The sequence below is a fragment of the Eptesicus fuscus genome, chromosome 1 (genome assembly GCF_027574615.1).
Source record: "Eptesicus fuscus isolate TK198812 chromosome 1, DD_ASM_mEF_20220401, whole genome shotgun sequence".
Taxonomy (NCBI): Eukaryota; Metazoa; Chordata; class Mammalia; order Chiroptera; family Vespertilionidae; genus Eptesicus; species Eptesicus fuscus.
In genome coordinates this window covers 129528053-129549196 of record NC_072473.1, presented here as the reverse complement: position 1 = coordinate 129549196, position 21144 = coordinate 129528053, and the positions used below count along the sequence as shown (strand labels likewise).

Genomic DNA, 21144 nt, shown 5'->3' with positions numbered 1-21144 from the left:
TTTGCCCAGCTGGGTGTCCCAGATCAGGGTGGGGGTTCCCTTGGGGCGTGGGGCGGCCTGAGCAAGGGGCCTGTGGTGGTTTTCAGGCTGGCCATGTCCTCCCCAGATGACCCAAGTGGAGACCCTGGTATCTGGGGTTTATTTATCTTCTATAATTGAAACTTTGTAGCCTGGAGCGGAACCAAGCCTCCTGCTTGCTCCATGGCTGCAGCTATTTCTGTTGGAATTTATTTATCTTCTATAATTGAAACTTTGTAGCCTTGAGTGGAGACCAAGGCAGGCCAGGGCTGCAGAAACTTGGCTTCCTCCATTGCCGGGGGCAACCCTAGCCTCCTGCTCTTCTAGCTCCGTGGCTGCCGCCATTTCTGTTGGGATTTATTTACCTTCTATAATTGAAACTTTGTAGCATTGAGTGAAGGCCTGGGCCAGCCAGGGTGTGCAGAAAGCTTGGCTTCCTCCATCACTGGGGAAACCCAAGCCTCCCTCCTGCTCTCTGTGGCTGTAGCCATCTTGGTTGGGTTAATTTGCATATGCAATCCTCATTGGCTTGTGGGCATGGCTTGTGCATGTAGCGGAGTGATGGTTAATTTGCATATTACTCTTTTATTAGATAGGATGTGTCTTGGTGTGAGCCTCTTGTGGTTCATCTTGTTTGGGACTCTCTGATCTTCCTGGACTTGTATGTCTATTTCTTTCACCAGGTAAGGGAAGTTTTCATTATTTTTTTCAAATAGGTTTTCAGTTTCTTGCTTTCTCTCTTCTCCTTCCAGCACCTCCATGATGCAAACGTTCCCCATCTTCTGGCAGAATTCCCTCTTATTTGGGGAAGGTCAGTCTTTTTGTTCTATTCAGGACTTCAAATGATTGGATGAAATCCACCCACATTATAGAGATCAGTTTGCTTTACTCAAAGTCCATCAATTTAAATGTTAATATCATTCAAAACTACCCTTATAGGAATGTCCATAATAATGTTCTGCCAAATACCTGGGCATTTTGGCCTGGCCAAGTTGACACATAAAATTAACTATTACACTGTTAATTATGGGCCTATCCAATATGACCATTTGCTCTCTTCAAAGCCAGCAAGGAAGCAAGTCCCCTAGCAGGAGATCCCTTGGAAGATTATGTAACATAATCACAGAAGTGCTATCTTGCCACTATTGCCATATTGTTACTTAGTAAAAAGTCACCAGTCCTGTCCATACTCAAGGGGATGAAGATCACACAACAGTATGGATTCTAGGAGTTGGAGATCCTGGGGGCCATGTTAAAGTCTTCCTGCTGCTGTCTACACATTGACTTCTATGATTCACATCCTTCCCACATTCAAAATGTATTTACACTTGATCTTAGCCAAAAGGCCGAGAAGTGATTCAAAATCACTTACTCCCTTCCAACATTCTCAGAAGTTTCATTCCATTACATTATCCGCTCAAAGTCTGGAATCTCATAATTTAAATCAGTTCCATGTGTGGATATAGTCCTTTAGGTATACCTCTCAATCTACTGACCTATAAAACTAAAGCAACAAGTATTCTTTTCCTCATACAACCAACATAAAATAGTGAGGAGGCATAGGAAAGCCAACATAGATATTTCCATTTGAAAAGAGAGTGGGAGAAGACAGTGTGCATGGGAGGTATCAAAGAGTCCATAGCTATTCTGATATCCAGCTGGGCAAATGTTAATACTCCTTGATTAGTTACAAGGATTTTTCAGAAAGCCTTTCTGGTCCCTTGGTTTTGCCCTCTGAATCATTGTTCCTTTTTCATGAAAGGTAGCACATGTTTGCAGCTGAAAACTTTTATCAGCCTGCTTCCTGTTCATTGAATTTGGGGGATCCAAAGCCTTCTTTAGTTTTGTATTCTCTGTCCAGCTAACATTGTTCAGTCCAAGCTGGCATTGTTTCTGCCTAAATAACTTTCTCAAAATTGTAATGAGTCTTCAGTGGATTTAACTGGGGTTCTCTCTATTAGAAAAAAGACACTCAAACATCTCTGTTTTAGATAAGCCCTTCTTTACCTTGAACTCCTGAGTTGGCTAGGTTTGCAACTCTTAAGATTCCTAGAGGCCCTATTATTTGAGAGTTACCATGAGGCACCCCCTTAATCTCTTGAAAGGGCCCTTTGTGTGATTGAATACCACTCTGATCCTTTGATCTTTCTGAGATTTTTACAAAAGGTTGTATAGTCACTCTCTTGGCCTTTTCTGTACACCATGCTTTCTTAACAGTGCTATGAAGCTATTTCTTAATTTTATCATCTTCTGCCATCTGGAAAGGCTGAGAATCATAAAGTACTGATTTCTTTCTGTTTTAATAGTTCCTCCCTTAATTTATCTCTCTACTCTCACATTTTACTATAAGCAGCAAGAAAAAAAAACCCCAAAAACAGGCCATACCTTTAACACTTTGCTTAGAAGTCTTCTTAATTAAATAAGTAAGTTCATTATTTACATGCTCTACTTTCCACTTAACTTCATGTAACAATTTCAATAAGCTTTCTTCCACTACTTAACAAGGACCCCCTGTAGTCTTGTGTCTGCCACATGGTAAATGCTTAATAAATTTTACTATTGAGCCCAACCAGCATGGCTCAGTGGTTGAGCATCAACCTATGAACCAGGAGGTAATGGTTTGATTCCTGGTCCTGGCACATGCCCAGGTTGCGGTCTCGATCCCCAGTGGGGCCATGCAGGAGGCAGCTGATTAATGATTATCTCTCATCATTGATATTTCTATTTCTCTCTCCCTCTCCCTTCCTATCTGAAATCAATAAAAATAGATTAAAAAAAGAAAAAAATACTATTGGTATTACTATATATACAATAGGAAAAATAACACCTATCTTATAAGGTTGTCAGAATTTCATGAGATTATGTGTGAAACTGGCATAAAGAAGATATGTAGATCCTTCCCTTTATTTCTTTTAGGGATGGAATGTTTGTATCCCCCTAAAATTCATATACTGAAGCCCTAACCCCCAGTGTAGCTATAATTGGAGTAAGGAAGTAATTAAGGTTAAATGAGGTTATAAGGGTGGAGCGCTGATCTAATAAGATTAGTGTCTCTTTATGAAGAGACAACAAAAAGCTCATCCTCTCCCTCTGAACAAAACTCACTGAGGAAAGACCATTCATGTTATTGGCATCAACTTTATTGGCACTGCGATCTCATACTTCTAGCCTCCAGAACTGTGAAAAAATAAATTTTGATTCTTTAAGCCACCTGCTCTATGGTATTTTGTTATGATGGCCTGAACAGACTAATATATCTTCCTTAGGCAAAGCAATCAGAATCCAGAGATCAGAACTCCCTCTGAATTCCCAACTACTCAACAGATGACATTGGTACACATGAAAAGCAACAATGGTCTTTTAAAAAACTCTAATGTTAATATTTCTATTATTATGAAATATAGGATCATTGTAAAAAAATAAAATATGGGAAATCATAGTGAAGAAAGTAAAATTACCTATAACTCCTTCACTCAGTCATATTACTAAGGTTTTGATGAATTTAATTTTTAATTTATGTACAGTTGGTATACAATCTTTTATTGATTATACTAGAGGCCCGGTGCACGAAATTCGTGCACAGAGGGGGTTGTCCCTCAGCCCAGCCTGTACCCTCTTCAATCTGGGACCCCTCGAGGGATTGTGAGAGGGCTGTCTGACTGCCCGTTTAGGCCCAATCCCAGTGGGACACTCCCCCCCCCCCCCCCCCGTGCATGAATTTTGTGCACTGGGCCTCTAGTAATAATATAAAGGACATATCAATTAGTGTGATGAAAATAAAACAGGGTGATAAAATAAAGATTAACTATGAGAGATCAGGTGGTGAAGGAAGGCTTTTCTGAGAAGATGGCTTTCATGACAAGAAGATTTGAGCTGGAAACCTTCTCATCTTGGATATGTGGCCGGGATCTGGGAGAGAAGTTATCATAAAGAGAAGCTTCCAAGATCTGATCCACACAGAAAAGTGGAAGGAGTAGGAGGGAGGGCTTCAAGTTAAGGGTGGCTCAGGGCCCAATGTCAGAGTAGAGATTTTCTGGAGAGGCAGAAGAGCAAAGAAACTTGCAAATAAAGGACAGGGATTTTTAAATAGGTATTTATTACGTTTATGTTTAAAAAGGAACTTTATTGAGATATAATTTAGATAGAATAGCTTTAAGATGGACTAACATTCACTAATTTTAAGTGTATAGGTAAGTCTTGTGAAATGTATACATAAACCTGTGTTAAACATACCTCCCCTATTATCAAGGTACATAGTTGATGTTTCCATAATACTAAAATGTTCCCTTGCGACTCTTTGAAGTCATTCTGATCAGGTATTTCGTAGAATGTTGTTTTGTTTTATTTATATTTGAATCTCAAATCTCCCACTTACTGGTCATATAACCTTGAAAAAGGCCTTTAAACTCGAGCCTCTAGTTTCTCATATGTAAAAATAGCTAATAACAAACCATACCATGAGGTTTTTGAAAGAATTAAAGCACTTACTAGTGTCTGGCGCTAAGTGCTCTCTAAATGTCATTTCATGCCTTCCTTAATACTCAAGTGTTTAATATTATTGTCACTATGGTAATTAGACTCTCTTCTTTCTGGCTAGGTGCCTCTAGGATATAGAAACTCAATATATTTTTCGATGATTTTCATGTTCTGACACCACAAGACTTTAGTGTAGGGATACTGCTGAACTTTTGCATGTTTCTGAGACACTGGGGAGAAAGAAACTGGAATTGTTTTAGTTGATGGCAAATTCTTACATCTCACTAGTATCTTCTATACCTTTGCAAAATTCATTTATTACCTCTGGAATTTGGGGATTTGATTTTCATGATGTACAAATATATCATTTGCAAAAGTAGCATTTTTCTTTCTTTTTTCAATATTAGAACTACATAAAGTAGAATTTTAGCAGGGGCAATCTTGTGTTGTTCCTGTTTTTATACAGAATTAATCTAATATGAGCTTTGTTGGAATGATGTACTCTGTTAAACAAGAGAAAAAACACTGCAACAACCCTCTTCTTAGCCATGATATTTGTAAGGTTTAAGTGAAACTGCTGTTTTTCTCCCTTGCTTCAAATTTTATTTCCCCTTTTCTAAACTTGTTTGATTTGTTCCCTAAATTCTTTGAGGGACTTAATTCATTGTTGATTTTTTTGTACTGATATAAACTTTCAAGAAAAGACATTCTCTAAATACTGCCTTGGCAATCTTCCATAAAATGTTACTTGCTACCTAATAAAAGGGTAATATGCAAATAACCATCACTCCTCTATGCCCACGATTGGGCAGGCAGGAGGCTGGGGGGCGGGACTCAGGGTAGCCTATCCGTCTGTTGAGAGGTGCGGAGGGCGGGCCTATCCGGCCGTTGAGAGGTGCCGGAGGCTTTTGGCCTGGTCCATGAGTGGACGTCCAGCTCCCCTGCCATGGAAAGTGAGGAGCTGGGTGTCCGCTCTGGCACCAGGCCAAAAGCCCCCGTGGAGGCTTTTGGCCTGGTGCACCAGCGGACCCCCTGCCATCGATTGCAGGGATCTGGGGGTTTCTTCGGCCTGGTACACCAGCGGACCCCCTGCGATTGATCACCTGGGCAGGGAGCTGGGGGTCTGCTTTCAGCCTGGGCAGGAGCGGACCCCCTGCCATTGATTGTAGGGATCTGGAGGTCCGCTCCTGCCCAAGAGGCTTTTGGTCTTGGCAGGCTTGGGCAGGGGCTGAGCCGGTGATCAGAGGGAGCTGGAGAGGCCTGCCCAGGCCTAAAGCTTCAGCCAAAGGCTTTAGGCCTGGGCAGGGCCCAGCCCTCCATTGGTGTGAACTATAGAGGAAACACCTATTCTGACTGCACATTGGCTAAGCTCCCTGTATGCCACTGGTAATATTCTTAGTAACTTGGGTAATAAGAATCCAAAAAGGTGATCTAGGGTTTTTCCACCACACTTCTGGATAAAAAAAATGAAGGTCCGCAGCTGGAAGGCTAAGAAATGTCATATCCTGCCCTAGCCGGTTTGACTCAGTGGATAATGCCTCAGCCTGCAGACAGCAGGGTCTGGGTTTGATTCTGATCAAAGGCATGTACCTAGGTTGCAGGCTCCTCCCTGGCCGGGGCCCAGATCAGGGCTCATGCAGGAGGCAACCAATCAAAGTGTTTCTCTCTGTCTTTCCCTTTCTCTTCCACATTCTCTAAAAGTCAATGGAAACATACCCTCAGGTGAGGATAAAAAAATAAAAAAATCCATATCCTATGAAAGACACATCTTGAAAATGCCTAAAGAAAGTTGTCATTTTTTCTTGGTGAAGGGACTGGAGATGGTGTCGATGAAAACACCTTGGTGGCTGTGGTGACTGGCAGTGGCTCCAGCAGCGAGGTGATGGGGCTGGTGCCTTCCCCTGACCAGCCTGGTTGCCTCCCACAAAGGGAGGCCAGACTGCGGCTTAGGTACGCTCCCTGTGGGGTGCGGGCCTAAGCCGTCAGTAGGACATCCCCTGAGGGCTCCCAGTATGTGAGAAGGGGCAGGTTGGGCTGAGGGACCCCTGACCTGCAGTGCACAAATTTCGTGCACCGGGCCCCTAGTTTATATATAATGTCTTACCAATCTTTCCTTTTGCCTCAAGTTTCATTATGGTTTTGCAGAGCACTGCTACTGATCCTCTGTATTACAATCATGGAAATTTTTTTGCATTAATTTTTAAAAAATATTTTTTGTTGATTTCAGAGAGGAAGGGAGAGGGAGAGAGAGATAGAAACATCAATGATGGGAGAGAATCATTGATTGGCTGCCTCCTGAATGTCCCCTACTGGGGATTGAGCCCGCAACCCGGGCACGTGCCCTGACCGGGAATTGAACCATGACCTCTTGGTTCATAGGTGAATGCTTAACCACTGAGCCATGCTGGCCAGGCTGTATTAATTTCTAATTGAATTTATTGGGGTGACATTGGTTAATAAAATTATACCAGTTTTAGGTGTACAATTTTATAATACATCAGCTGTATATTGTATTGTATGTTCACCACCTCAAGTCAAGTCTCCTTCCATCACCATTTATTCCCCCTATACTCTCTTCTACCACTGCCTTTCCCTCTGGTAATCACGATGGTGTTGTCTGTGTCTATGAGTGTTTTTTTTTTTATTAATCCCTTCACCTTTTTCACTCAGCCCCCAACACCTGTCAGTCTGTTCTCTATCTATGATTCTGTTTCTATTTTGTTTGTTAGTTTATTTTATTCATTAGATTCCACATATGAGTGAAATCATATGGTACTTGTCTTTTCTTATTGGCATTAATTTTGATTTTTAAAAATAGTGCATGAAAATTTTATCTTGATTAGTAAGTTTTTTTGGTCCCCCCTGAAAATTTGCCCCTGAGGAAAGTGGCTCTGTCATCTCACCTCAGCTTAGTCCTGATCTGGAAGTATCTCCCTAGTTGAGTTCTGCTCACAACTTTTTTTTTATAATGGAGGCCTGATGTTCAGAAGCACTAAAATTTTCAGAGATATCAAACCAATTACACCACCTGCAGGAGGTAATCATGAGTTCCTTCTTCTGCTCCTGTCTTCCCATTTGTATGACAAGTTGGGCTTTCAGTTCAGCAGAAGTTCTTGTCAATTTCCAACTGCTGGCATTGAGCAAGGCCACATTGCTAATAGGGTATATGGGAGCACTTCTCCATTTTAGAGAGGTGAAAGGCCAGGGTCTCACCCTCCAGGGATAAGCCCCAAGGACTGTTGAGTTGTTCCAGACCCTTGTCAGGGCCCTTTGTGGCCCAAAGCATTCCTTTCTCTGCTGGAGTCTGTCAGTTAGCTCTGGAAAAAATCAAGTTTCCTCACCCTGATCTTACCTCACCTACACAGGTTTCTCTGAGAAATTATGAAAATTCTTAGAATCCTGAAATGTCAGAACTGGAAGGGCCCTTAGAGACCATTTTGCCCAACCCCTTTCATTTAACGGTACATGTAACTTCCGGTGCTGTATTTCCATATTCCCAGGAATCCCCAACGCTGCCTCATAATAAAAATCAGGAGCAAGTCAAGAGTTAAGTTAATCAAGGAAGTAAACTACAGTGGGCCCCAGCTGTGCTCATGAAGGATTAAGTCATCAGAAATTCAGCCCTGGTCCTAGGATTTGTTTATTCAGGATTTTCTTCAAGGACAAAGAGAAGGATCTGTGGTGGCTCAACTCCAGAGCTTTTCATGGGGTGGGGTGTGTCTGGAAAAGGTTCGATTAGCTTTAATTCGGGCTGGGGAGTTTTAAAGGTCCTACTTTGAAGGGGCTTGCCTTTCCTCCTGACTGGTCCAGGCGTTGTTGAGAAATTGGCAAAGTTTACCTCTAAAAGCATCAGAGTGCCTCTTTGGGTTATATTGTCAGAGAATCTTGCTTTCCGTTTGAAAATGTCTCAAGAACACTTGCAAATGTGTTAGGATGGGCTTTAAGAGTACAGCTTCTTTTACATTTCTACATCTGTAACAAGATTCACCTTGTGTAAAGCATTACATCAATTTCTCCAGTTTAATCTCTAAACAGTGAGGTTAATTTTGGGCTACAATTCACAGGCAAAGAAACAGGCTCAGAGTCTAGGTGACTGGACAGCCATGCAGCTAGTAAGAGGCAAAAAGCTCTCTTTGGCTTTTGAATCCAGAAGGATGCCACATCCTGTACTTGTTCTACAAAGTCACAAGCACCTCAGAGGTGCCAAGATATGCCACAACAAACTAGCTAACAGAGGACCACAGGGTTGAAACGAGTCTTGATCTGATTTGCAATGAATCCTAGCATTGTGATTGACTTCTGAGAAGCATACAAATCTAATAATTCAGTGCTAGTCTAAAAGGAGACATTGGGATTCACATAGGGTGGCTATGAGGAATTTACCATTCTGTAGCTTTCTTTTCAGAAAAATTTTCTTGCAGAATGATGGAAGACAAAGAAATTTCATCAGGTGAAGGAGATGACTTATATTTATTCACACATGGGGGAGGATCCAATCCCATTGTAGTTCTGGATAGTAAATACTAAATAGCCATGTAAAGTAAACAGTGAGGGAGTGTGTGTGTGGTAAGGTAGGGAGAGGGGGGTGGCACAATGTCCATGAGTAATATACTTACATCAGTTTGCTTTTTGTCTAAGCTAGCCCATTTTAAAACTCTTAACAGAGACCAAGAAAGCCTTATCTTTGGGATTAGAAGGTGGATTATCAAGTTGTATGTGCAATGGTGGCAGAAACAGGGAGTCCACAGATGGAAAACCTCTAGATTTGTGAACAGATTATTTGGACAAACCAGATTACTTAGGGACTTGGACATGAGTTATATCTTTATATCTTGGGTTCTCAGAAAAAAATCAGGGTGAGATTTGGACCCAAGTCTAACACTGTATCACCAATATTTGGAATTGGACCCATTCCCCTCTTGCCTAAGATATACCTGATCAAGAAAATGATCACATATTTTTTTAAATTTTTTATTGATGCTGTTACCTAGCTTATTGAACACTTTATACTTGTACAGTCCAACTGCTCAGATGTATTGGGAAGTACAATCATGAAGTATGTTGTTCAACGGCCTAATGGACGGGGTGCCCAGCTGGCATGGAATGCTGCTGGGCGGAGGGAGGAGAGTAACTAGAGTGATGTTGAAGGCGTTGTTAGCTCACAGGTTAGTGAGCAGCCAGTCCAGCAGTTGTTTTCTAGCCATGTTGCCCACAGCTTCATCCAGTTGTCGTTCCTTGGCAAACTTCATGACTTCTTGAAGGAGATCTCCTACACTATAGCCTTTCTCTGCTGCCTTAGCTGAAACTTCAGGAAGCTGTGGAAAGAGCAGAGATAGCATGAGTCATGATATTTTTGGAGAAGAGACCCAGATGGATAAAGTGAACTAACCCCTTCACCCACCTTTCCACTCACAATTCTAAGATTAGAGTAAAAGCGGCCACAGATCCAAGACTGGCTTTCCTCTCTTTTTCCCTTGACCCTCCTCTAATGGCATACATCAAAATGAAAAAAACAAAACAAAAACCCAACAAACTTTTTCTCTCTGCAGTATTTTGAGGGCCTTCAAATTCAAAACATAAGACTTAAAATTGCTCCTCAATGTTTTACCAAATACTTCGTTTAAAGGATCATTGATAAAACAAAGCTAATCTTACTCTTCTCTTAGCTGAAATGTGCAGACCCTGAGATGTTAGAGCCTCACTTAATGGTTCACACTTTTGTGTCTTTTTATGAAGTGAAAGTAATTCATAAAGCAAATGGTAAAGAGCGGACTTGAAAAAAATTGGACTGCTCTTGAACTCTAAGTACAATGTTGCCTCCATGCCCCTCCCCATTCCAACCCTCTTTCTTCTTGTGCTTTGTCATTGCTTACCTTCTCCAGTTGTCCATCATCATCTCCCATGAAATAGAGCATAGGCACATTAAATTGGGAGGCTGCAATCCACTGCAGGACAGCTTGGAGTTGCTTCTGCAAGCTACTTGTTGAGCACTGATTATTGACGATGACTTCTGGCCCAGGAAAATCGTCATAGTTCATTGGACCATCATGACTACATCTGGGGCCACCAGCCTGGTAATGAGAGTTGTTTGACATGGCTGCTTGTTCTTCCAACTCAGCAAGGGCTTCCCCGTTGTTGCTATACTTAGCCATGATAAGGCACAGCTTCATCACAGATTCTACCAGTTGATCAATGAATTGCCGGTTCATTTGCTTCATCCCAGTGAAGTCAAGATCTGGATTTTCCTGGCATTGTTCTTCCCCTCTTTTGGACATGGAAGTTGCTTTGTTTGCCCTGAGCTCAGTAGGTTTGTTCTCACCTTCAGATAGCTCATCACAGTTGAAGGTGTTCTCACTGAGCAGTTTCTGAATCAGTGATAGAACAATGTTTGACACATCCAACTTCTGGCAGTCTACATGTTGAGCCTCCTTTAGACAGGTAGATGGCCCAGGAGCTCCACGTGACTCTAGATGTTTCATTGAAAGAGCTTTGGCACTTTGGCCAGATGAATTTTTTTCGTATTGGGCACTCTGAGTCATATAGCTCGTTGTTGAAGGACAGTCGTCTTCTACTGAATCTTTGCCCTTGGCCTGCTGGGTTAGGTGGTACTGAATCAGCTTAAGAGCAGAGACAATCAAGTCCTTTGCCAGCGAATCTGTGGAAGAGCTGATCTTTTCTCTTTTTTCTTCCCTACTGGTGCATGCTTTGCTAGTCATTTTGCCTTGGCTTCCTCCTTGTTTTTGGTTCCATATGTTCAGGCTCTCCTTGAGGATGTGTTCACCGACTCTTTCAGCACTGGTCAATGACTTGCATTGATCTGGTTTAATTTTGCCTTTGTCCTTCCCCTTCATCTCAGCTTTCATGGTCGAGAATTCAAGACTTTGGTTCTTACCTTGGTTCTTGTTTTTGAGATCATGGGACCCAGCTTTCAAAGATGCATACAACAGACTCTGCGATTTAGAGTCCTTCTTCTCTCCAAGCAGAGCACTAACCAGGCGCTTCAGCATGGCCTCCATGATATCTGTAGCATTTTGTCTTCCATGGTTGAACAGATTCCTCTTGACAGCTGAGACAAAGTCAGAGTCAGTCATCAGGACTCCAGTGATATTATGCAAGTTCTTCAAGCAGGAGTCAATCAAATCGGACACAATTTCTTTGGTGTGTTTTAACAATACCTTCTTCAGGACAACACAGGCAGGAATTGGCTTCCCAGAGGTATGAACTTTCAAGGTCTTCATAATAGAAAGCATCATGTCAGATGCCACTTGATTTGCATAAACCATGAGCCCTTTACTGATGGAATCTGCAAATTCTTTGCTGTCTTTTTGGCATAGCTGTTTGTCTCCCCCCTTGTTCTTGTTGGATAATTCACTATATAGAAACGTTTTCCGACCACCTTCCCTGCACTCTTCTCCAGTGCCCCGCATTTCTGCAGAGGTCATTTCCACAGCATCATGGACCATTTCAGAAGCAATCTTGCTCACAGCACTGCGAGGGCTGTTTTTCCCTTTGTCCCCAGAGGTTGGATAGATTGAATGATGAAAACATTTGCTTCCATTTTCCAACTTCTCTTTGATTTCCTTATGGGCCATTTGGACTACCAGATTAGATAGTCGGTTGACATAGAAGGAAAGGTCATCCATTGAACATTCTCCCTCAGGAGACATTACTGCCCTCTGAGTGCTAGGAGATTTTGCTGGTGGGGTGGAAGGACTCTGGTTATTGTTGGTATTTTTGGCTGCAGTCATTTCTAGACGTAGGTTTTGAGGTCTGTTGGCCATATAATCGACGTTCACTTGATCGGCATAAACGCTGTAGCAGTTTTCATGGGGGTATCTGTGATAGTCATTCTCTGTGTCTCCTATTTTATGTTTACAGCTAGAAGCTGAGGGACTTAGTGCATGTTGGAAACCCAAGGCATACTTCTGGAGATCATTGAGAAGCCAATTTAGAACACTTATAGGATCAGAGGGAGCTTGTTTGAAAAGGCATATAGATCCCTCCGTCTAAAAAAAGAAGAACACCTAAGAATTTGGGGAGAGTACTTCCCCCACCCCTTATTTTATTTTGAATATATATCTTTCTAAACCACACATATTAGGGATTCGGGAAACAAAATATACAATTATATCCATTAACACACATCCAAGCACAAGTCCTACCAACAAAAGCTCAGAGTGTATACGTTTGTACACTTATCTATATGCAAGTGCTATCAATATGTTTGTCAATTTCACCTGAATATGTTGTGCTTATCTCAATATGTGTAAAAATGTGTCTACGTGTGTGTATGAATAACAATATAGCAATTCATGTGTAAACATCTAAGAAGATGTGAGAATGTCAATCTGTGTTGTTAGTGTGTGGAAATGTATCAGTGTGTGTGTGTTCATGTGTGCATTTTAGTGCACCTGTATGACTGACTATATGAAAGCACGTGTAATAATGTGTTGACATCAATACATATTCTATAGGTCTGCTATAGGGGCCAACATGTGCATATTAGTGTGCATATATTGTAAATGTAAAAATATGTGTGTATTTCAGTGTGTCTCTGAATATGTAAATGAGCAAGTCAATTTGAGTGATCTGCATATATGTTTATGATATAAATCCAATGGCATGTATAATGAAGCTATAAATATATTTTATGTTAAAGCATAAATTCACATATCAACATATATACTCATGAATATATTAATGTGTACATTAATAAATGTGTTAAAATATGCATGTGTTAATAGGTGATTGTATAATGACTGTGTATGTCAATAATTTAGGTACAGTTTATGTTATATTTATATGCTACTAGAGGCCTGGTGCATGAAAATTCATGCACTGGAGGGGAGCTCCCTCAGCCTGGCCTGCCCCCTCTCACAGTCTGGGAGCCCTCAGCAACCCAGTGATCAGGGGAAGGTGATGTGTCATCATACCTCTGCTGCTGCCACTGCTGGCAGCTCAAGCCTCAGCTGGCTCTGGTTACCTGAGCCTCAGGTGACCCTGGGTGCCTGGGGGGCTGAAGGTACTGGGGAATTCCGGAGGCAGGCGCGCGGAATGGCTGGGCCCGCCCCCAGGCCTGCCGCCCCGGCGGGGCTGAGGGGACTGGGTGCCACCATCTTGTGGCTGTGGGCATTGCCATCTTTGAGGGCGTGGCAGTCAATTAGCATATTCCCTTCTTATTGGCTGTGGGCACTGCCATCTTTGTGACTGCATGATGGACAATTAGCATATTCCCTCTTTATTAGATAGAATGCTACTGATTGAGAATGTGTGTCAGTGTTGCACACATCCTGAATATTGGACTATGTGTATAAACACATGAGTAGGGATGTTATTGTTTTGTGTCAATGTGTGTATCAATGCATACAAATGTGTGTTAGTGAATATGTATCACTTTAAGTTGGTATGTATTTGTATCAACATGAGGTATATTTATAGGTGGGGCAAAGTAGGTTTATAGTTGTTCCAATGGAAAATAATATAATAATTAATAATAAATCAAGAATAAACTCTGTTTTGTGTACTTATTGCTGTAAACCTACTTTTGCCCCATCCTGTGTAAGAGTTTATGCTTATACCTGAATCTGTATGGTCACTGTGTTTTGATCAAGGCTGTGTGTGTTAACATTGTGTGCATGGATGTGAATATGGATGTTTATATGTTTGCTGGAGCAATGCTTGTATGTGTTTACCATTATCACATGTGTGTCATTGCTTGTACAAATGATTTTTTGTTGATGTATATAAATATGTGTGTGTACATGTATACACACACATATAGTTGTTGTTGTTGTTGTTGTTAATCCTCACCCAAGGATATTTTTCCATTGATTTTTAGAGAGAGTGGAAGGAAGAGGAGAGACAGAGAGAAACATCAATGTGAGAGAGACACATAGATTAGTTGCCTCCCATATGAACCTTGACCTGAGGCCGGGGATCAAGCCTGCAACCAAGGCATTTGCCCTTGATCAAAATCTAACCCGAGACCCTTCAGTCTGCGGGTCAGCGCTCTAATGGCTGAACCGAACCATCTAGGGCTATAAATGTATATATCGATATGTGTTGCTTTGTGCCACTTTGTGTAAATTTATGTGTACATGTATTGTATACATCTTCTACTCAATGCTAAGTACCATTGCCCTCTTTGCCCCTTCCATTGCTTCATCTCCTTTCTTTTCACTGAATTCCTAGAAATGTGAGGTCATGATAAGTTGAACATTTTGAAAATAGGCTTAGGTTATAATCAAGGAGATCTGTACTTTTAAAAATAAACATTAGATATAATTTATCCCTTTCTTAAGACTCCAAAATAGAGCCTTCCCAACTGAACCCAAAACCCTTTAAAGAATATTTTGTAAATGTTTTTTTTTTCTTCCTTAAGGGCCACTCTTACCACTCCAAATGTGTCTGAGGTCAGAAATGTTGTTTATGGTTATAACATGAGCATAGGGACACAGAACAGGAAATATTTGACTCCTTTGAGCTAAAACCAAATATCTTGTTTCAGTATCAGCTACTCTGGGCTTGCAGGACTGTGAAGGTGACTTGCCATGAGCTCTAATGCCCACCCCAAACCAGGAGTCAAACAGACATAATTTAGGGTAGTTACATAAAAAACAAGAAGATTCTGTATGTGTCAGTGGTGTGCAAGTCTAATTGCTACTAACTTTATGCTACCTAACAGCCTGGGTAATCTCTTAGACAACAGGGTTGGGGACTATTGGCAGGACAATACACATAACAACTACAGTTCTTGGTTGTTATGGAGTCTCTCTGTTTAATATATCCTTGGGTATCCTTGGGAACCAGACAACTACAGTTTTGGTTGTCATGGAGTCTCTCTGTTCCATATATCCTTGGGTATCCCTGGTAACCAGACAACTGCAGTTCTTGGTCGTCATGGAGTCTCTCTGCTCCATATGTCCCTAGGGACCAAGTAACTACAATTCTTGGTTGTTGTGGAGTCTCTCTGCTCCATATATCCTTATTGTTGTTGTTTTGTTGGACACTGGGCAATGTGGGTCACACAAGCCCATTACATGGCAACAAAAAGAGCAAAGGATCTTTCTAATAAACCCATATCTTTGTTAGGATAAGGATAGCGATATGATCTTTCTTATAAACCCATATCTTTGTTAGGATAAGAATAGCAAGATTCTGTTTTGAGTAGTTGCCTGAAATCAGAAAAGGGCATACTGAGCGTGCCATGTTTAGATACCTGGGCATTGAACTTACCGTGACTCTGAACTTAGGCTTGTGTTCTCTAGAATGTCATGGTAGTCAAATTTATGGGCCTGTTTGACAATATTTCTCTTACCATCTCTGAACCAGAGTCCTCAGACTCAGCACTGGGCTCTGAGAATTAGAAAGTGTAGACTCAGAGGCTAAGCATACCTTGGACTGGTCTTTCTTCTCAACATCCTTGATAACAATAATTTCTTTATCTTCCAGCTGCTCCAGGGTTAAGTCACCTCCTGAACTGGAACCACCAGCATCCTATTGAATTAAGGGATGCGATTCTCATGAATAGTTGCCTTTTGAAACTTCTCTAGGCTTCCCTCTCTGCCTACTGCCCTTCAAAACATGAATGACATATCTTTCTAACTTTTGAAGGAGGAGAAGTAGACTTGTAGTGATAACTAGTCTTTGAAGAATGATATACTTTTCTCTCCACAAATTACTACCCTTCCCCAGAGGAATTCACAAAGCAATCAATCTCAGGAACCACATTTCATTAATTACCGACCTTTTGGACATTTTTTCACTGTTTTGACATGATATCTTCCATGCTTTAGTTCTTCCAGCCCTACCAGCAATGTAAGTGCTTTCTAAAATGAGATTTGGTATCAAGAGTGACAGTAAATTCTCAACCAGAGATCCTGTGCTCACAAGAATGATGGCTTCTCACCTGAATCTCCTCCACCTTTTCACCCACAGCCACAGCCTTTCCCTTTTATTATGTCATCACCGACAATCCTTTCCGAAGTTTCCTACCCATTCCAACTTTGAGGGGAGCAGGAATACCTACCTTGGAACCTTTATCTTCCACATTCAGGGTGGCCACATCAACAAAACATATCTGCATCAAATTAAGAGGATGCATTTAGAAAAATTCTAGAGAAAAGACTGTAGTTTCTCTTTGAGATGATAAAGCACCTACCGTATAGGGTTCTTGGGAAGATTGATTGAGATAGTGCATGTAAAGAAAGCTTTTAGCAGAGTACTTGTACATAGTAAATACTCAATAAGTGTTATTAGGCAGACAGAATCTTGTCATTACTATATTTCCTAGATGAGAAAACTTACCTATCAGAGAGGCCCCAAATATCCACATTTATTGAGAAAAGTAAGAAGAGAGGTGGCTTGCCTAACTGACACAAACTCAAAGGTGGAACTTAGATCTCAATTCCCCTAGCTCCCAGCTTAGAGCACTTTCAACTATACTAGTGTTCCCCAAAAGTGGTATTTTTACTATTGAGGCTATAGAAAACTTTAGGTGGTACATGGTTAAACACTTCCGCGTTTAATAAGTGTATTTTTTATTGTTTAGTAGGAAAAGTACATACTAGATCAAACCTGGATACCATTGTTAGGGTGATGGTAATTTTTAAATGTAAGTCAATTTTAAAAACATTGTAGAAACACATATTAAATAAGTAATAGTGTGAGTGGTACTTGAGCATGATAAAAGTGAAATACTACACAAATAACTCAAAGTTTGGGAAATAGCATGAAGTATTTTGCCCTCCTTAGGGAGTCCCACTTTAGTACAACTTATGGTAGCTAGTGATATTATGACTTCAGAGGTTAGGTAATAGAGGCTGGTAACTAAGCAACCACCACTCCTCCCTCTCCTAAGTCTCTCCCTAGCCCTCCCTCCCCAGCTCCTTCACCGCTCTTCATTTTGCCCTTCCCTTGATTTGTCCCTTTGCAATGTATAAGCATATTGGTCCCCCACAGACTTTATTGAGCTTGCTTGCTTGAAAACGACACTATCACCCTTCATTAATCTATCCTGGGTTCCAGTATATCTGTATCCATATGCTAATCCTTTCCACACTTTGGTAGGAGTAATTTTGTATCTCACCACTTTGCGTTCTTGTTCTTTCCGTTCTGTTGGGCTATAGAGATCGACCTTGCACACGCCCCTGGAGCTGTGTAGCCAGTCAATAGGATCACACATCTGAAAAGACAAAGAAAATTAATCTGAAAGGTTTATATATGGTTTTTAGGAACTGGCTCAGTTTAGAAAAGACCCTGAAACCCATCTGCATTTCATATTGCTTTAAACTAGAAACTGGTGGGGTGAGCAGTGGGGGAAAGGACACTCTGAAATCATCAGGATCATTTTAGCATAATTCATAGTTTCTCTCTCTCCCCATCCCCGCTCTCCCTATACTTAGGGTCTCCCCCCCCCCACTTCTCTTTCTCATACACAGCTTCCTCTCTATACCCTCCCTTCTTTTGCTGTCTCTCATACCCAGTTTCTCCCTCTCTGTCTCACATCCAGCTTCTCTCTCTCATACCCAGCTTCTCCCTCACTCCCTCCCCCCTCTCTCTCATACCCATCTTCTCTCTCTCTCCCTCATACTCAGCTTCTCTCTCTCTCTCTCTCTCTCTCTCTCTCTCTCTCTCTCTCTCTCATACCCAATTTCTCCCTCTCTCTCTCATACCCAGCTTCTCTCTCTTGCTCTCACTTTCTCTCTTTCTCTCTCTCTTATACCCAGCTATCATTTCACATAATAACACTACATCCATACCCTTTATCCCGACTCCCACCCCTGCCTCACATGAACATCTTTTAGGGCTCTCCCAAAGATTTAGAAAAAGGCTTCAGACACCCTCAAAAGGGGTAGTTTCTTTTTTCAAGAGCTAGAGATCACTAGCCTAGAAAGAGAGGGAGGCATAGAAGTCCCTCCTGTACAGATTCTAAAGAACTGTTAAAAAAAAGAAATTTATAAGCTCATTACCTTGATAATGAAGTTGGTTTTCTTCTTTTCGCTGAAAACGTGCCACCGAGAAGGGAGATATGCCCCTTTAGATGGATCTGGGCAGTGCCAAGTTCTTGGGCACCCACAGCTGGCTGCCACCCCCGTCAGATGTTGGACAAGACTGATGGGCCAAGGCTTTTCTCTGCTGCTTATGACCCTGGGGTATGACACCATACTTTGTTAGGTCACAATGCCTGAAACTATAGCAACCGTAGTAAAGGTGTAGCAGGCTGGCAAACTCAGTACCCCTTCAAATCAAAACTACCTCAGGCTGTCTGCTGTATGACAACCTTTTTCTATTCTTTCTAGGAAGGTACATATAATTCTTTCACATTTTATCCAGATCACAACACCTTGAAACCTCCTTTCTCTTTCTTCTTCTTGCTGGACTTCCAGAACAATCCAATCCTATTAGTTACCAGTTTGGTCTGTATTTTTCACATACAGAATTACCGCCAGTCTGTATGAACAAAACAGTATTAGTTTTCACATCTTAACTTATTTTTCTATCCTAGTGTTTGTTTAAGTCTCATTATATATGGAGTGGGTGAAATTCTTTGTGCTGAAAGTTGAAATTTTTATAGGCCAAGATTGAGGCCTAGTTGAAAAGAGGTTTCAAGAGGAGCCTGGCTATATCAAATCATCATATTGTAGATCTTAAATACATGTAATGTTTATTAAAACATTAATTTTGGGCCCTAACCGGTTTGGCTCAGTGGATAGAGCATCGGCCTGTGGACTTAAGGGTCCCAGGTTCGATTCCGGTCGAGGGCATGTACCTTGGTTGTGGGCACATCCCCAGCAGGGAGTGTGCAGGAGGCAGCTGATCGATGTTTCTAACTCTCTATCCCTCTCCCTTCCTCTCTGTAAAAACTCAATAAAATATATTAAAAAAAAACAACAAAACATTAATTTTGGTTGAGGAGGGAGTCTTTGTCAATGGTGACGAGCTAAAATCCACAATATAGGACTTGTTTTTCTTTTATCACCCCTTTGTCAAGGGGAACTTTTGATATTTAAGTTGGAGCTCCTGTGTCTGGCTCATGTCTATGGAATGATAAGTAAAGAAAGAAAATGTTTATTTATTCTCCATGTACAATAATATATATTCCTAAGATTAAAAACAAACAAACAAACAAACAAACAAGCAAACAAAAAACACCTCTCTATGTCTCCCAGCCTAGAAGGAAAAAACTGTCATCTGGGCCTGGAAAATGTCATACCAAATCCTCTAAATGACATAGAACTATTATGGATGATTAGAGCCCTAACCCATGGCACCCCAATACTGTCATCCTGGAGGCTAACCAGGAGCAAACAAGAGCAGCATTTGGGTGGGAAACCAATAATGAAAATGTAAGGAGGCTCAGTCATAGGTTACAGTATATTTACTGCCTCTTCTTTTCTCTTAAGCTGCTGAGGCTCTCAGAGTGTTCTGTACTGAACAGAGGTAGGGACAGATGGAGAAGAAGGGATGTTCAAAGTGTCAGAAGAAGGAATATGCTACATTAGAATGTCAATATATGCCACGTATCATACACTTAGGTTAGCCTTTAAGAGCCAAATATAGGGATGTTAAACACAGAAGCTTTGTCATTTTTCCCCTAAACATTATCATCCATTTTCTAACCTAATTTATTATCAAACATCTTCTCTTTCATACAAACTTGTGAGTAATCATACAAATTACATTTTAAATATGCTTTCAGCTTCCATTTAGTTTGAAAGAGCTATTAAGATAATAAAAAATGGAACCTGTGTTTGTAATTATTATGAATAATGGCAAAATGAAATTTAAGTGAACTGAACTATCAGTCTTCATGAAATTACTGTATGCCTGTTAGTTCCACTAAGTACCTTTCAGCCTCAGATTTAGCCTACCTAATTTAGTTTATGTGATGACACTGACTGTTTGGAAAATGGGAAGTGATGCCAATGATTATCAGACATTATTTATTATGGACCAGTGCAAATGGGAACTCCATATCTTTTTCTCCTAAATTGTTTCCCAGCCATGAGAATGCCCAATGTCATTTAAATCAGCTCCCCACAACCATACTAAAGTGAAAAATTAGATAGCCATTATTTTTAAATTTTATTAAATTTATTTGGGTGATGTTGGTTATTAAAATTATATAGGCTTTGAGTGTACAATTCTACAGCACATCATCTATATATTATATTGTACCACTCAAAGTCAAGTCTCCTTCAATCACCATTTATCCCCCCTTTACCCACTCTACCCCCCTATTCCCTTCCCCTCTTGTAATCACCATACTGTTTTCTGTGTCTATGAGTTTTTGTTTGTTTGTCTTTGTTCATTTGTTGCTTTCAGTATAATATCCTACATATGAGTGAAATCATATGGTTCTTGACTTTTTCCATCTGATTTATTTTGCTTAGTATGATATTCTCAGGATCCAACCATGTTGTCATAAATGGCAGTATTTTGTCTTCTCCTATGGATGATTAGTATACCATTGTATATATATATACACCACATTTTCTTTATTCAATCATCTGTACTTCCATCAAGTATTTATGTTATGTCTGCATACCCATCTGTCCTTTCCTATGAGTGGTTGAAACAGTGGAGGGAGAAAATAAAGGACTTTTAAAAACTATAAACGTTCTAATTATTTTTATTTAAGAGGCAGCT

The 21144-nt window shown here is 40.9% G+C and overlaps 1 protein-coding gene across 1 annotated transcript; it reads right to left on the bottom strand.

The window, feature by feature from the left end:
• Positions 1-9437: 9437 nt before the first annotated feature.
• Positions 9438-18586, bottom strand: AKAP4 (A-kinase anchoring protein 4). Its single transcript, XM_008158255.3, has 6 exons — positions 18465-18586; positions 17582-17677; positions 16523-16573; positions 15889-15990; positions 10368-12500; positions 9438-9809 (listed from the first exon to the last, which is right to left on the bottom strand). Exons 2-6 carry the CDS (start codon positions 17675-17677, stop codon positions 9654-9656), a joined length of 2538 nt encoding a protein of 845 aa, XP_008156477.1. The 5' UTR covers positions 18465-18586; the 3' UTR covers positions 9438-9653.
• Positions 18587-21144: the final 2558 nt, after the last annotated feature.

What these genes read in the sequence shown, in the direction of transcription:
- AKAP4 (XM_008158255.3), bottom strand. Translation starts at nt 17,677, where the DNA reads ATGTGTGATCCTATTGACTGGCTACACAGCTCCAGGGGCGTGTGCAAG. An exon ending in AAGAACAAGAACGCAAAGTG is followed by an intron (nt 16,574 to 17,581) that starts GTGAGATACAAA and finishes AATTTGATGCAG; the next exon opens with ATATGTTTTGTTGATGTGGC. An exon ending in ATGATGGACAACTGGAGAAG is followed by an intron (nt 9,810 to 10,367) that starts GTAAGCAATGAC and finishes CTCTTTCCACAG; the next exon opens with CTTCCTGAAGTTTCAGCTAA.